At 47.8% G+C, this 13218-nt stretch overlaps 1 protein-coding gene across 2 annotated transcripts in view; it reads right to left on the bottom strand.

Annotated features, from left to right (window-relative positions):
* Positions 1-429: 429 nt before the first annotated feature.
* Positions 430-13218, bottom strand: part of SUGP1 (SURP and G-patch domain containing 1) — a 31804-nt gene continuing 19015 nt past the window's right edge. For both annotated transcript variants that reach the window (XM_027038473.2, XM_015065556.3), the window contains exons 8-14: positions 11314-11669; positions 3705-3811; positions 2637-2814; positions 2103-2209; positions 1110-1255; positions 899-1028; positions 430-629 (exon numbers count right to left, since the gene is read on the bottom strand). In XM_027038473.2, coding sequence (XP_026894274.1) covers positions 603-629; positions 899-1028; positions 1110-1255; positions 2103-2209; positions 2637-2814; positions 3705-3811; positions 11314-11669 — 1051 coding nt within the window. In that variant the 3' untranslated portion in view covers positions 430-602. The remainder of the gene's footprint in view (positions 630-898; positions 1029-1109; positions 1256-2102; positions 2210-2636; positions 2815-3704; positions 3812-11313; positions 11670-13218) is intronic.

The raw sequence follows: 13218 nt of genomic DNA, 5'->3' as shown, positions 1-13218 counted from the left end.
CTGCAGCTATCACAGGCTAGGCTTGCTGTGTGTGACTGTTGCAGGGAGGAGTCGTCGTCAGCGCCACCTGCTGGCAAGGTGACTGGCATAGGTGTGCCCTGGGTAGACATGCCTCACACTTCTAAGGTCTGGGCCCTGTCTAGGGACCCCTTCCAACGTCCTCCTGCAGCACAGTGCTACACTGGGATGCCCCTGATGTCTCTGGTCCAGGTGCAGCCAGCTCTTGTTTGGCCAGCCACCAGTCCCACTCAGGAGGTCCATGGACGCTCCCCTCAACTCTAACCCAGGATGATGGGGTGGGGGGAGGGAGGCCACAGGCAGACAGGGTCTAGGTGGTTTTCTCAGATTCTTCAAGCACTAAGGAACCTTCCCAGCAGGATCCCAGCCCATCTGCCCAGCCAAGCCCTGCAGCTAAGGAAACAGGAGTGGTTTCTGGTGATGGCAAAACCAGGCTGCCATGGTGGGCAAGCGCTGGAACTTTTAATACACGGCACGACACTCGAGACGACGGGAAGGGCAGGCAGAAATGCAGGCCGGAACATTCCACAGTCCAGGGACGGTCGGTCGTTTGGAAAATACGTTCGTGTGTTTTTCTGGAATACTCAGTAGTAAGGCCGTCTGGGGTTGTTCTGTGGGAGGCAAATAAGATAAAATGGGGAGAAGGGGAGGGGGTGAATGCTAAAGACAGCCGTTCCTCCTGCCCAGAACCTTCTAGGGACTACTGAGCTCACCAGAGCTCAGAGGGGACGGCAGGTAGAAAGGTGTAGAGTTGCTGGTGAGACATTGCCTAGCTAGACTGGGGAAGGAGGGGAAGCACTGTTACCAGCACTGCCACCCCCCTGTGAAGATTCTGGAGAGTCCAGCCAGAAGCCGTGTGGGAGGCTGGGGACACACGCACCAGGGGATTAGGTCGGAAGCGGTAGGCCAGCATCATCCTCTTGCGAAAGGCCTCATACTCGTCATCCTCCTTGGAGAGCTCTGCTGGCCGGTCGATGCCAAAGCCGGCTCCATCTACTGTGGTGGTGCCTCTGCAGGGGAATGACAGGGCAGAGTAAGCAGGGGGCCAGGCCAGTGCCAGCAGAAGGGTGGTAGGGGGAGTGTACACTCACTTGTTGACCGGGTTCTTGATGCCCTGGCCCTCTGAGCCCAGCCCGTCACCCTCCTTCCAGCCCATTTTCATCAGCATCTGATAGCCAATGTTCTCCACCGTCAGTTTGAACTCCTTGTACTCGGAGTAGTCAGGCTCTCGGCCCTCCTGCAGGGCAAGGAGTTGGCTGTCATCTACCAGGGCTACAACTGTCCCAGGTCCCAGCCCTGGCTTGAACAGCCTCCACCCACCGCACTGCCCACAACCACCTCACTGGCTGCTGGGACCACCTGCCCATCTGCCTCCTCTGCACCAGATCAGGTTCCTTGAGAACAGACCAAGATGCTCTTTCTCAGGGTCCCCAGGGCCAGACTTTGTACCAAGCTGCCTGGTGGCCAAGTCAAAGAGGGCAAGGTGATCGGTCACACAGGCCTCACCCACCACAGGAAAAATTAATGGTTCATTAGCAACAAAAAGCCCTATGTTCTGAGGGCAATTCATTACACAGAATGCTAAAACATGTGGTCAATAAGGTGCCTGCCTTGTTGATGAGGTTATGCGGTACAAAAGCGGCTTTACAAAAATCCCCCAAAAGAGGGCATGGGATGTGTCCCGTCAGCTGTCTCTCCTCACGAGCATGAGAACAGCATGGGAGGAATGTGAAGTTCTTGTTCTGGAGAACCCAGTCCTTGGGGACTTCTGCCTGAGAAACGCTTTGCCTGTAAACTGCACTTAATTGGCTCCACTGAAAGCAGAATTTCCCTGAAGCCCTGGGAAATGTTTCTAAAGCGGCAGCTGAGCTGTTATTTGCTAATTCCCTTCACAGACGGTGTCTATCATAAACAGATGCCTCCTGAGGCAAGAGGGCCCAGCTCCTCCTGTGAATGAGGGGGGCCTGGAGGCTGCCTCAGGCGCCTGCCTCGTGATGCTAACAGGAGGGGCTGGAACACTCGAAGGGCTGCCTGCTAGACAGGCCTACATCAGGGGCTGGTGCCCAGGGATGCTCCCAGCTCACCTTCAGGGCCTTGAAGGTTTCCATGAACTTCTCCAGCTCATCTGGTGGCAGGAAGTCTCCAATAAAGTGCTTGCCACGGCCCATCTTTGTCAGCTGCTCGGCCCATTCTGCCCGTAGAGGAGGGAAAGGTGAGAGGAGAAAAGGAAGAAGTCAGGGAGTGGGCTGGGTGGTCCCACAGCACAGGTATGAGTCTTGTGTGGGGAGGGGAGTCTGGGGCTATGGGGGAATGAGGCAGATGGTTGAGACCCTGACCCAAACCCCTGCTGCTCCAGGCAGCCCTGCTAAGTGCCATGTTCGGACAGCAGTGAACACTTACAAAGAACCATTTCTTTTTCCTCTGAGGAACCTGAGGCGCAGAGAAGCTGAATCTCTTGCCCAAGGTCTTATAGGTTGGGCAGGTGGTTTAAGGCCCCACTGTGGTGTCTCCAGGTGCCTTCCCGGGCAGGTGAGTGTGGCTTCCTGAGCCTGCAGTACCCTCAGGGCAAGGCCTCAGCTAGGTACCGTGCCCCACCTGCAATGTGCGCTTTGGCTCACCCCGAGTCTTGTCCATCTCCATGCGCCGCAGCTGGTGTTCCCAGGTGCCCAGCTCGCTGTCTACCTCCTCGTCGCTGTCGTAGCCATGCTGGTGCTGCTGCAGCGCCTTCTCCCACAACAGCTGCATGTCCTGCATCGCACGCTTGTGCTGCATGATCATGTCATACATCTGCTGCATCTGCAGGCAGCACATGCCAGTGAGCAAGGCAATGTACCACACGTGCAGGAGGCCAACCCCCTGGCCTTCCCTATGCAGGTCAGGCCCCCTCACCCTTCCCACTTTCTGCCCTCCCTGGGCCGGCACGTGAGCAGGGCTTGGAGCAAGCACTCAAGACAAAGTCCTGTACCAGGCCATGCCCTGGGTTTCTTGGATCCCTGTTTTCAGCAGGGAGGAGCCCTCTCTGCCTCACCCAGTCTGGTATCTGGCCCGAACCCAGCACATCCTGGGCACCCTTGCTGTGGACCAAATGAGGGCACCGCAAGCCCCTGATCACGGAAGGGTTGAAGGAGATGTGACGGGGCTGTCAGGCTGGAGGAGGTGACAAGGGTGAGCTGTCCCTAAGAACCAAGGGTGTGCCTGTAGTTCCCCAGGAAAGCAGCAGAGGCTAAGCCCCTGGCCATAGAGCTCCCTGCCAAGCCAGCCCTCATCCCAACACAGGCAACACCAACTGAGCATTTGTCACATCATTCAGGGCGCCCAGTGCTAGCCAGGCCTGTCCTGTACTGGATGTTGGAGGGCACTGGAAGGAGAGCTTAAAATGGAGACTACCTAGTCAGGAACAGCCCACGAGCATGTCGGGGAGTAGTTGTGGAGCATCAGCCTCAGGGGCTGCCCAGGCAGTGTGAGGACTGAGCTCTGGGTCCAATTGCAGGCTGGGAAGGGCCTTTGGGGGGTGAAATGCCATTGACAAGGGCGTGCCTATCCAAGAACCTCTCCACTGATGGTGGGATCCACCCAGCACAGGGAGGCTCAGAAAGAACAGAACATGACCGCTGTCCTGTGAGGTGAGGGGACAATACTCCATTAGCCCCTTTGGAGCCTGCCTGCTCTATGCCACACAGACTTACCTCCTGTTGCTCCTTTAGCTGCTTCTTCTGGGCATCTGACAGCTCTGTGACACCCACCAGACCTACAGGCTTCCCTTTCTCATAGCCAAGCCCCTTGAGGTCCTGAACTGGAAATAAGACACAGGCTGATCAACAATGGATGGACAGGTCCAGACCTGCTCCTGCATGTGATACAGCGTCCATGTGCTGACGACATCTGAGGCACTTAGCGCACATGGCACAAGGCCTTCACATCGCAACAGTTGGTATCCTGTGTCACGTGATGATCCCAGGGGCCTCACCGTGCTGTCACGTGCATCTAGTGTCACCCTCACATGACCTCTCCAGGCAGGCTCTATACCCCTATGTGTAGATGATGACATCAGAACTTAGAGGTCCAGGGCCTCCCTCAAGGTCACATATCTAATGGGTGACATGAGGGGGACTTTGCAAAGGCAAAGACAGGAGAGGAGAGATAAACATGTGCCCGTGTGTGTGTGTGTGCATTCACACACTGACTCTTAGAGATAAGCCCTGCAGGGAACAGACACCCAGTGTAGACACATGAGGGTTTAGAGTCTGGCATAAGACTCAGCTCTGTGTATAGCTCTGTTAGCTCCTTCTGGGGAAGCAGCCGACCATCCTCAAAGCAACTGACATTTAATTTGGCATCAGCTTTGGAGCTTGGCTGGAGCCAGCAACACTAATCCACATGAAGATGCTGTGACAGCCCCATCTGGGTGGCGGAAACAACCACCCCTCAGGCGGTGGCTTCCTGGGGGAGGAGAAGCTGGGCAGAGGGGGATACAGAGGCCCTTCTGGTATGTGCAAAGAGCCAGATTCTCCTAGCTCACCAGGGCTGGGGCTTCACCTGCAAGAACCACTCACAAGTGCTTCTTGAGCCCATGTTTATTCCCCAATACCTCCTGGAAGGTCTGTGTGGGAGCCCTGTGGAGAGGGCAAGGGAGTCAAGGTCTGAGCAGCCTGCTGTGTGCCTGGAATGTACCCAAAGTCCCCCTCCTCCAGTCACTTTACCAGCAAGCAAGCAGGTGGGGGCTGTTCACACCCTCCCAGGGACGACACAGGCCAGTGGGACCTAAACCTGGATATAAGACTTCGGAGCCTGTGCACTAGACGACAGGGGAGGCCTCCTCACCAGCTGGGAGCTGGGGCCAGACCTCAAGGACATGGTTTCAGAACTGTGGCATGCACACATCAGAACAAGACTCACGGCAGAGCACCCTTCGTTATAGGGGGGCACCTGAGTTCGGCATTTGACAGCAATCTGACCCTAGGCAGAGATGCTACCTGGAACCACACTGAGTACTAGAATCTTCACTAGCTTTTCTCCTTGGACAAGGGAAGCACTGAACAGACAACCTCCAGAACTGGATGGGAAAGGCCAACAGGCTAGCCATGTGACTTGGGTAAGCTGTCTTCCCTCTTGGTCCATCATAAATAAAATAAACGTAGGTGTCAGCACCAGAGCACATATGACTCCTCTATGTATCTGTGTGTTCAGGGGTGAGGGAGGTTGAGACGGTTCTGTGTGCAGGGCAGGCTGTGTGGAGGGCAGTGAGACAGATGCCGTAAGATAGCCTCTCTCAGTCACCGATTATCACCTGCAGAATGTGATGACAACAAACTCCCCACTCTACTGGCCGCTTTGTGGTAGAAAATGAGAAACAAGACCACATGTTGGCCATCTCTGAAACTGTCAAGGAGGCAGATGTTGCAGTTGATTGTGCAAAACTGTGGCAATTATGGTGCTTATCATCATGCATTTCTTGAGCTTTCTATGACAAGAATGAATCCAAGTACTTTAAAGCTTAAGGGAGATAGCAGGATTGATCTACATGCTGTGTACAAGGCACTAGCCTTAGATACGAAGTCACAAATAAGTTGAAAGTGAAAGGATGGAAAAATGTATTTCATACAAATAGCAACTGAGAGAGCTGGGATGGCCATACTAGCATCAGACAAAATAGACTTCCGGTCCAAAAAGGTTACAAGAGAAAAAGAAGGATGTTCTATATTGATAAAAAATGTAAAACAGAAAGAAGATAGAACTTGAGGCGCTTGGGTGGCTCAGTCTGCTGAGCATTTGACTCTTGATTTTGGCTCAGGTCATGATCCCAGGGATGTAGGATCTCGCTGAGCGTGGAGCCTGCTTAAGATTCATTCATTCATTCATTCATTCATTCATTCATTCATTCATTCTCATTCTCTCTCCCTCTCCCTCTCTCTCGGCACCTGGGTGGCTTGGTTGAGTGTCTGACTTCGGGTCAGGTCATGATCTTGAGGTTTGTGGGTTTGAGCCCCACATTGGGCTCACTGCTGTCAGCCTATCAGCCCACTCTCTGCTCCTCCCTCACTTGCGCTCTCCCAAAAATAAATAAATATTAAAAAAAAAAAAAAGATTCTCTGTCCCTCTCCCCCACTTGCATGTGTGCGCACTCTCTCAAAAAAAAGACATCCCCCCACACCCTACCTAACAAAAGAGCCTCATGATATATGAAGCAAAAATTGACAAAATTGAAGGGAGAAATGGACAGTTCAACAATAGTAACTAGAGATGTCAATACCCCATTTTTCATATCAATAAGGATATAGAAGATTATAGAAGATTAAACACTACACCAGCGATGCCTAACAGATGTATACAGAACATGCAATCCGGCAATGGCAGAATATAGTCTTCTTGTGTGCACATAAAACATTCTCTAGGAAAGATTACATTTAGACTACAAAATGAGTTTCAAAACATTTTAAAAGACTGAAATCACAAAGTATCCTTTCTGATCACAATGGAATCAAGCTAGAAATCATTAACAGAAGGAAAACTGGTAAACTCACAAATATGTGGAAATTGAACAACACACTCTTAATCAACAGATCAAAGAGGAAGTCACCAAGAAAGATTAGAAAATAAGAGATGAGGGGCGCATGCGTGGATCAGTCAGTTAAGCGTCTGTCTTCCATTCAGGTCATGATCTCATGATTTGTGAGTTCAAGCCCTGCGTGTCTGTGTCTGTCTGTCTGTCTGTCTCTCTCTCTGCCCCTCCCCTGCCTGTGCTCTATCTCAAAAAATATATAAACTTAAAAGATCTCCAATTAATAACCTAACTGTCCACCTTAAAGAACTAGAAAAGGAAAAAGCAAACTAATTCCAGAGCTAGCAGAGGGAAGGAAATGAAGATTAGAATGAAGATATAGGAAATAGGAAATATAAATATGGTACAGATGGGGCACCTGGATGGCTCAGTCAGTAAGCATCCAACTCTGGCTCAGGTCATCATCTCCAGGTTTGTGAGTTCGACCCCCACATCGTGCTCTCTGCTGTCAGTGCAGAGCCCCCTTCAGATCCTCTCTCCCCCTTTCTCTCTGCCCCTCTCCTGCTCGTGAGCATGCACATGCTCGCTCTCTCAAAAATAAAGAAAAAGAAAGAAGAAGAAGAAGAAGAAATATGGTAGAGTAAATCCATAGAATCAAAAGTTGTTTTTTTTTAAAAAGATGAACAAAATGACATACCTTTAGACAGATTACCTAAGAAAAAACTCACTAAAATCAGAAATCAAAGAGGGAGGGAATATTACTAATGATTTTATAGAAATAAAAAGGGATTGTAAAAGAATACTATGAACACCTAGAAGCCAACAAGTTGGATAACCTAGATGAAGTGAACCAATTCCTAGAAACCCGTAAATTACCAAAACTAGCTCAAGAAGAAATAGAAAATCTGAATAGACTTAAAACAAGGAGATTGAATCAGCAACCAATAACTTCTCATCGGGGCGCCTGGGTGGCTCAGTTGGTTGAGCATCCGACTTCAGCTTAGGTCATGATCTTGAGGTTCATGAGTTCAAGCCCTACATCAGGCCCACTGCTGTCAGTGCAGAGCTGGCTTCAGATCTTCTGTCCCTTTCTCTCTCTCTGCCCCTTCCCTGCTTGCACTCTCTCTCCCAAAAATAAATAAATCTCTAACACACACACACACACACACACACACACACACACACACACACACACACACAATACCTCCCAACAAAGAAAAGCCCTGAACCAGATGGTGTTACTGGTGAATTCTACCAGACATTTAAAAGAATAACTCATGCTAATTCTTCTCAAACTCTTCCAAAAAATTGAAGGGAACATTTCCTAACTCATTTCAAAACACTACTATTACCCTGATACCAAAAGCAGACAAAAACACCACAAGAAAACTAGAGACCAATGTTCCTTATGAATATAGATGGAGACAGACACAACAAAATACCAGCAAACTGAATACAACCACATGGTAAAAGGATTATGCACCATGACCAAGTGGGATTTATCACAGAAGTGCAAAGGTGTTTTAAATAGTTCTGATACCAATTCCAAATGTGTGTATGGTCGGGGTTGGGGGGGAGAGGAGAGGGTTCCCCACACCAACAAACAATTCTCAGACACCTGCTGGGTGTCCTGTAGTTTAGTTCAGTTCTATCACTATCTACCAGGAGGTAGCATCAGATTTCATGGGTTAAGGGGTCAGTCTTACAAGACTGCTCCTCCCTCCCCCATCAACTTTAGATGCCAACTGCAAGCCCAAGTCATCACCTATGCTTCTAACTGGCTGTGGATCAGAGGTTCCCACAATCCCCTCTCTGGATTCAATTAATTTGCTAGAGTGGCTCATAGAACTCAGAGAACACTTTACTTACAAGATTATTGCTTTACTTATATGTCATAAAAGGATGTAAGTTAGGAAAGCCAGGTGGAAAAAACAAGGTATGGGGAAGGGCAAGGTATGGGGCAAGTGCCCAGAGCTTCTATGCCACTGAGCATGCCACTGTCTCTGAACCTCCATGTGTTCATCAACCTGGAAACTCTCTGAACCCTGTCTTTTGGGTTTTTTATGGAGGCCTCACTGCATAGGCATGATTGATGAAATCATTAGCCGCTGATCAATTCAACCTCCAGCCCCTTTACCCTCCCTGGATATCAGGGGGTGGTGGGACTGAATGTTCCAACCTTTTACTTATGGTTGGTTCCCCTGGCAACCAGCCCCGATCCTTAGGTGCTTTCCAAAAGTCACCTCAGTAACATAAAATCCAGTTGTAGTAGAAAGGGGCTTATTAATAACAAGACACCCATTTCACCTTTATGGCCCTGAAGCATTTTCATGAACTGAGGACGGAGACCAAATAATACAACAAAAGATGCTCCCATTGCTCTTATCACTCAGGAAATTCCAAGAGTTTTGGGAGAACTGTGAGCCAGGAACTGTGAACAAAGGCCAAATACATATGAGAAATATTACTTTGGTCACCTGAATGGTCAAATAGGTATTTCTTATAAACCACAATATCGCATGGTTCAATATAAAAAAATTAACCAGTGAAACACGCGTTAGCAGACTAAAGGAAAAAAAAAAACATCCAATCATTTCAATTGATGCAGAAAAAGCATGTGACAAAATCTAACACACCTCCATGATAAAAACATTAAATAAACTAGGAACAGAAAGGAACTTCCCCAACTTGATAAAGGTCACATATAAAAAACACATAGCTAGGGGCACCTGGGTGGGTCAGTTGGTTGGGCGTCCAACTCTTGGTTTTGGCTTATTAGGTCATAACCTCACGGTTTTAAGGGTTTGAGCCCTGTGTCGGGCTCTGTGCTGACAGCTTGGAGCCTGTTTGAAATTCTCTCTCTGCCCCTCGCCCAGCTCATTCTCTATCTCAAGATAAATAAACTTAAAAACAAAAAACAAAAAACATAGCTAACATTACACTCAATAGTGAAAGGCTAAAGTCATTCCCCCTCAGATCAAAACAAGGTAAGGATGCCCATTATTCCCACCTCTATTCAAATGGTACTAGAAGTGCTAACTAGAAGTTCTAGCAATTAGGCAAGAAAAAGAAATGATAAGAGGGATCCCACTTGGGAAGGAAGAAGTAAAATGATCTCTATTTGTAGATGACATGATCATAATTATACACAGGAAAACCTAAAAAATCCATGAAAAGATTGTCAATGCTAATAAATGAATTCAGGAAAGCTGAAGGATCCAACGTCAACATGCAAAAAAATCAGTTGTATTTCTATACATTAGCAACAAATAATCCTAAAAGAAAATTTTAAAAGCAATTGTTTAAAAGGCATTAAAAAAATAAATCACTTAGGAATAAAGTTAACTAAGGGGGTATAAGACACATACAATGAAAACTACAAAACATGGTGAAAAATTAACAAAGACCTAAGTCAATGGAAAGACATCTTGTGTGCACAGACTGGAAGACTGGTTGTTGTTGGTGGTGGTGTATTTGTCGTAAGAAAGACTTAAATACTGTTAATGTGTCCATACTGTCCAAAACAATCTACAGACTCAGTACAATCTCTATCAAAATTCCAACTGTTTTTACGAAATGGAAAAGCTCATCTGAAAATTCAAGACCTTCAATAGCCAAAGCTTGAAAAAGAACAAAGTTGGAAGATTCACACTCTCAATTTCAAAACTTACTACAAAGCTACAATAATCAAAATAGTTGGTACTGATCTAAGGACAGACATACAAACCAGTATAATAGAATACAGAGCCCAGAAATAAACCCTTACATCTCTGGACAATTGAGTTTTGACAAGGGTTTCAAGACCATTCAATGGGGAAAGAAAAGCCTCTTCGACAAATGGTGCTGCAACACTGGATCTCCACACGCAAAAGAATAAAGATGGATCCTTAGCTTATATCATATATAAAAATTACCTCAAAATAAATCAGAGTTCCAAAACATAAAAAAACCCAGAACATAGGGGCAAATCTTCGTGACCTTGAATTTCGTTTTGGTTTCATAAATGAAACCAAAAGCACAGGCAACAAAGGGAAAAATAAACCAAACTCTGTCAAAATTTAAAACTTCTGTGCATCAAAGGACACTATCGAGGGATAAAAAGACAATCCACAGAATGAGAGGATGCATTTGCAAACCACGTATCTGAATAGGGGGTTAATATGCAGAATATATAAAGAAGCCGTACAACTTAAGAACAAAAAGACATGCCAATTTAAAAGTGGGCAAAGGACTAAAACAGATGTTTCTCCAAATAAGCTATACAAATGACCAATTAGTACATGAAAAGATGATCAACACCATCAGACATTAGGGAAATGTGATTCAAAACTACAACATGATTCCACTCTATACCTACTAGGACGGCTATTATAAAAAGGCAAAGATGTGGAGAAATGGGAAGGCTGTGCACGGTTGGTAGGAACAGAAAACGGCGTACTTGCTACAGAAAATAGTTTGGTGGACCTTCAAAGAGTTAAAGAGAATTACGATATGGTCCAGTGATTCCACTCCTAGGTATGGGCCCAAGAGAATCAAATCACGGATTCAAATGGTACTTGCAGACCAAAGTTCACAGCAGCACTATTCACAGCTGCCAAAAGGTGGAAACCCATGTGTCCATCAACCGATGAATGGATAAAGTGCAGTCCAGCCATAAAGTGGAATATTACTCAGTCATAAGAAGGAATGAAACTCTGACACATGCTATGCTAGAACACAGATGAACCTTGGAAACATTCTGCTCAGTGAAAAAAGCCAGACTATCCTGACAGAGGAGGGGGAAGGGGTCAGCCCACCTGACAGAGGTGAGGGAGAGGCGTCTACATCCCTCTGTACCAGCTCGGCAGGCGGGAGTTCCACTTTGTCCTCTTCAGGCCCCCACCGGCTCTTTCGCTTCTTTTTCACAGTGGCTGTGGTGGCCGGCTTCCCAGGGATGGTTGGAGCTGGGGTGACTGCAGGCGAGGGGGCAGATGAGGCAGGGCAGGCAGCAGCTGGGGGTAAGGACCCTGATGGGGTCTCAGGAGGGGATTTGCGTTTCAGGCTGAGGTCGGGTGCCATGAGAGTGCCTGTGGGGCCAGCCTTAGCTTTCCGGAACTCCTCCAGCTTCTGGCGGTAGTATTTGTACCCTTGGCTGTTGGGTTCGTATAGAAAGCTGCAAAGGAGAGTGGGGGGCACACCATCAGCTGGGCCCAAGCTCCCTGCCTGATTCTGGGCAGGAGCAGCTTGGGCCTTGTGCACACATGCTCAGGTTAGCCAGGGTTATGGCTTGAGGATTGAGGTCTCTACCATGACCTCCTGCACTGCCAGGCTTTAGTGGCTGCTGGCTCCGGGAGCCCAAGCTTGAGGAACAGTGTGACATACTCAGAGCTTGTCACCATGTCACTCCTATGAGCACTGGTCAAAGTCCCTATGCCAGTGCTGTCAGACACCCATCACAACATAATTGATCCCGTTTCAAAAAAAAGGGGCGGGTTCTCTCAGACCTTCCCCAGGCTCTGTAGGGCTTCCTCCCCTGCTGCTCTAGATGAGCACACTGGTGCCTTCAAGAAATCCTGAGTTGGGAGAGACACCTGGTGCTAGAAAGGCAAGATCCGTCCCAAACCTGACAGCTTGGCACATCTGTGCTTCTCTCTGATGTATCCTTGAGAGGCATCAATAGCAAATGGAGCCAAAACAAAACTCGGAATGGATAGGGACTGCACTCCAACTGAAGGGCAAAAGCCCCCACCTCACTGGAAGCCAAGGGTCCCCTTGGTCCCCCCTCCCACCCCTGCCACTAACCCCAGTCCCAAGTGTGAAGCAGGCAGAAACTACAGCTCCCTCTGCACCTGCCCAGCATCTCTCAATTATGCAGGTCTTGAGCTGACAGTCCCAATTCTGGGGCCCACAACAGAGGGAAGAGTCACAGCTCAGTTCCACACAGCAAAATCTGTGTATAGCATGGGCTACACAGGTCTCAACAAGAGGGGTAGACCTGCACTCATGAACCTGGAGGTTCTGGTTGCAGCATAATACTGTGCTATAAAGCAGTGGGCAGGCTCGAGGATGCTGTAAATTCTTTTCATACAAAAGGATGATAGCAGAAAGAAACCCCAAAGACTGTTTCTATGTGTCTCCATGAGAGCCAGGAAGGGGTAGAAGGATCCCAGCCGTGCTAACACTGGTACCTAAGGTGGCATAGAAGGATGGGGAGATGGTGGCATCTCCTTTGTACTCCTTTATACTTCTTCACCCCAGAAATACACAATGTGAACAGATCTACTTCTATTAAAGAGATTGAGTGGAGCACCCCTGGCTATTCAGTTGGTAGAGCATGAGACTCTTGATCTAGGGGTTGTGAGTTCAAGCCCCACGTTGGGCGTAGGGATTAAAAATAAAATCTTTTAAAAAAAGAAAAGAAAAGAAAAGAAATTGAGTATGAACCTTTCAAAAACAGAAAGCACCAGACCTAGAGCAGTTCACTAACGAAAATACCAAACATTTAAGGAAGAAATTATATCAATTCTCTACAATCCATTTCACAGGACAGAAACAGAGAATACTTAACTTATCCAATTACCCTAATACCAAAACCAAAGATTTTGTAAGAAAACTACAGATCAATATCTCTAATGAACACAGATATAAAAATCCTCAACCAAATATTAGCAGACTGAATCTACAAATGTGTAAGAATTACAGGGGGATGGGGGGACAGGCGA

The sequence above is a fragment of the Acinonyx jubatus genome, chromosome A2 (assembly GCF_027475565.1).
Source record: "Acinonyx jubatus isolate Ajub_Pintada_27869175 chromosome A2, VMU_Ajub_asm_v1.0, whole genome shotgun sequence".
Taxonomy (NCBI): Eukaryota; Metazoa; Chordata; class Mammalia; order Carnivora; family Felidae; genus Acinonyx; species Acinonyx jubatus.
This window is presented reverse-complemented; position numbering and strand designations above follow the sequence as displayed.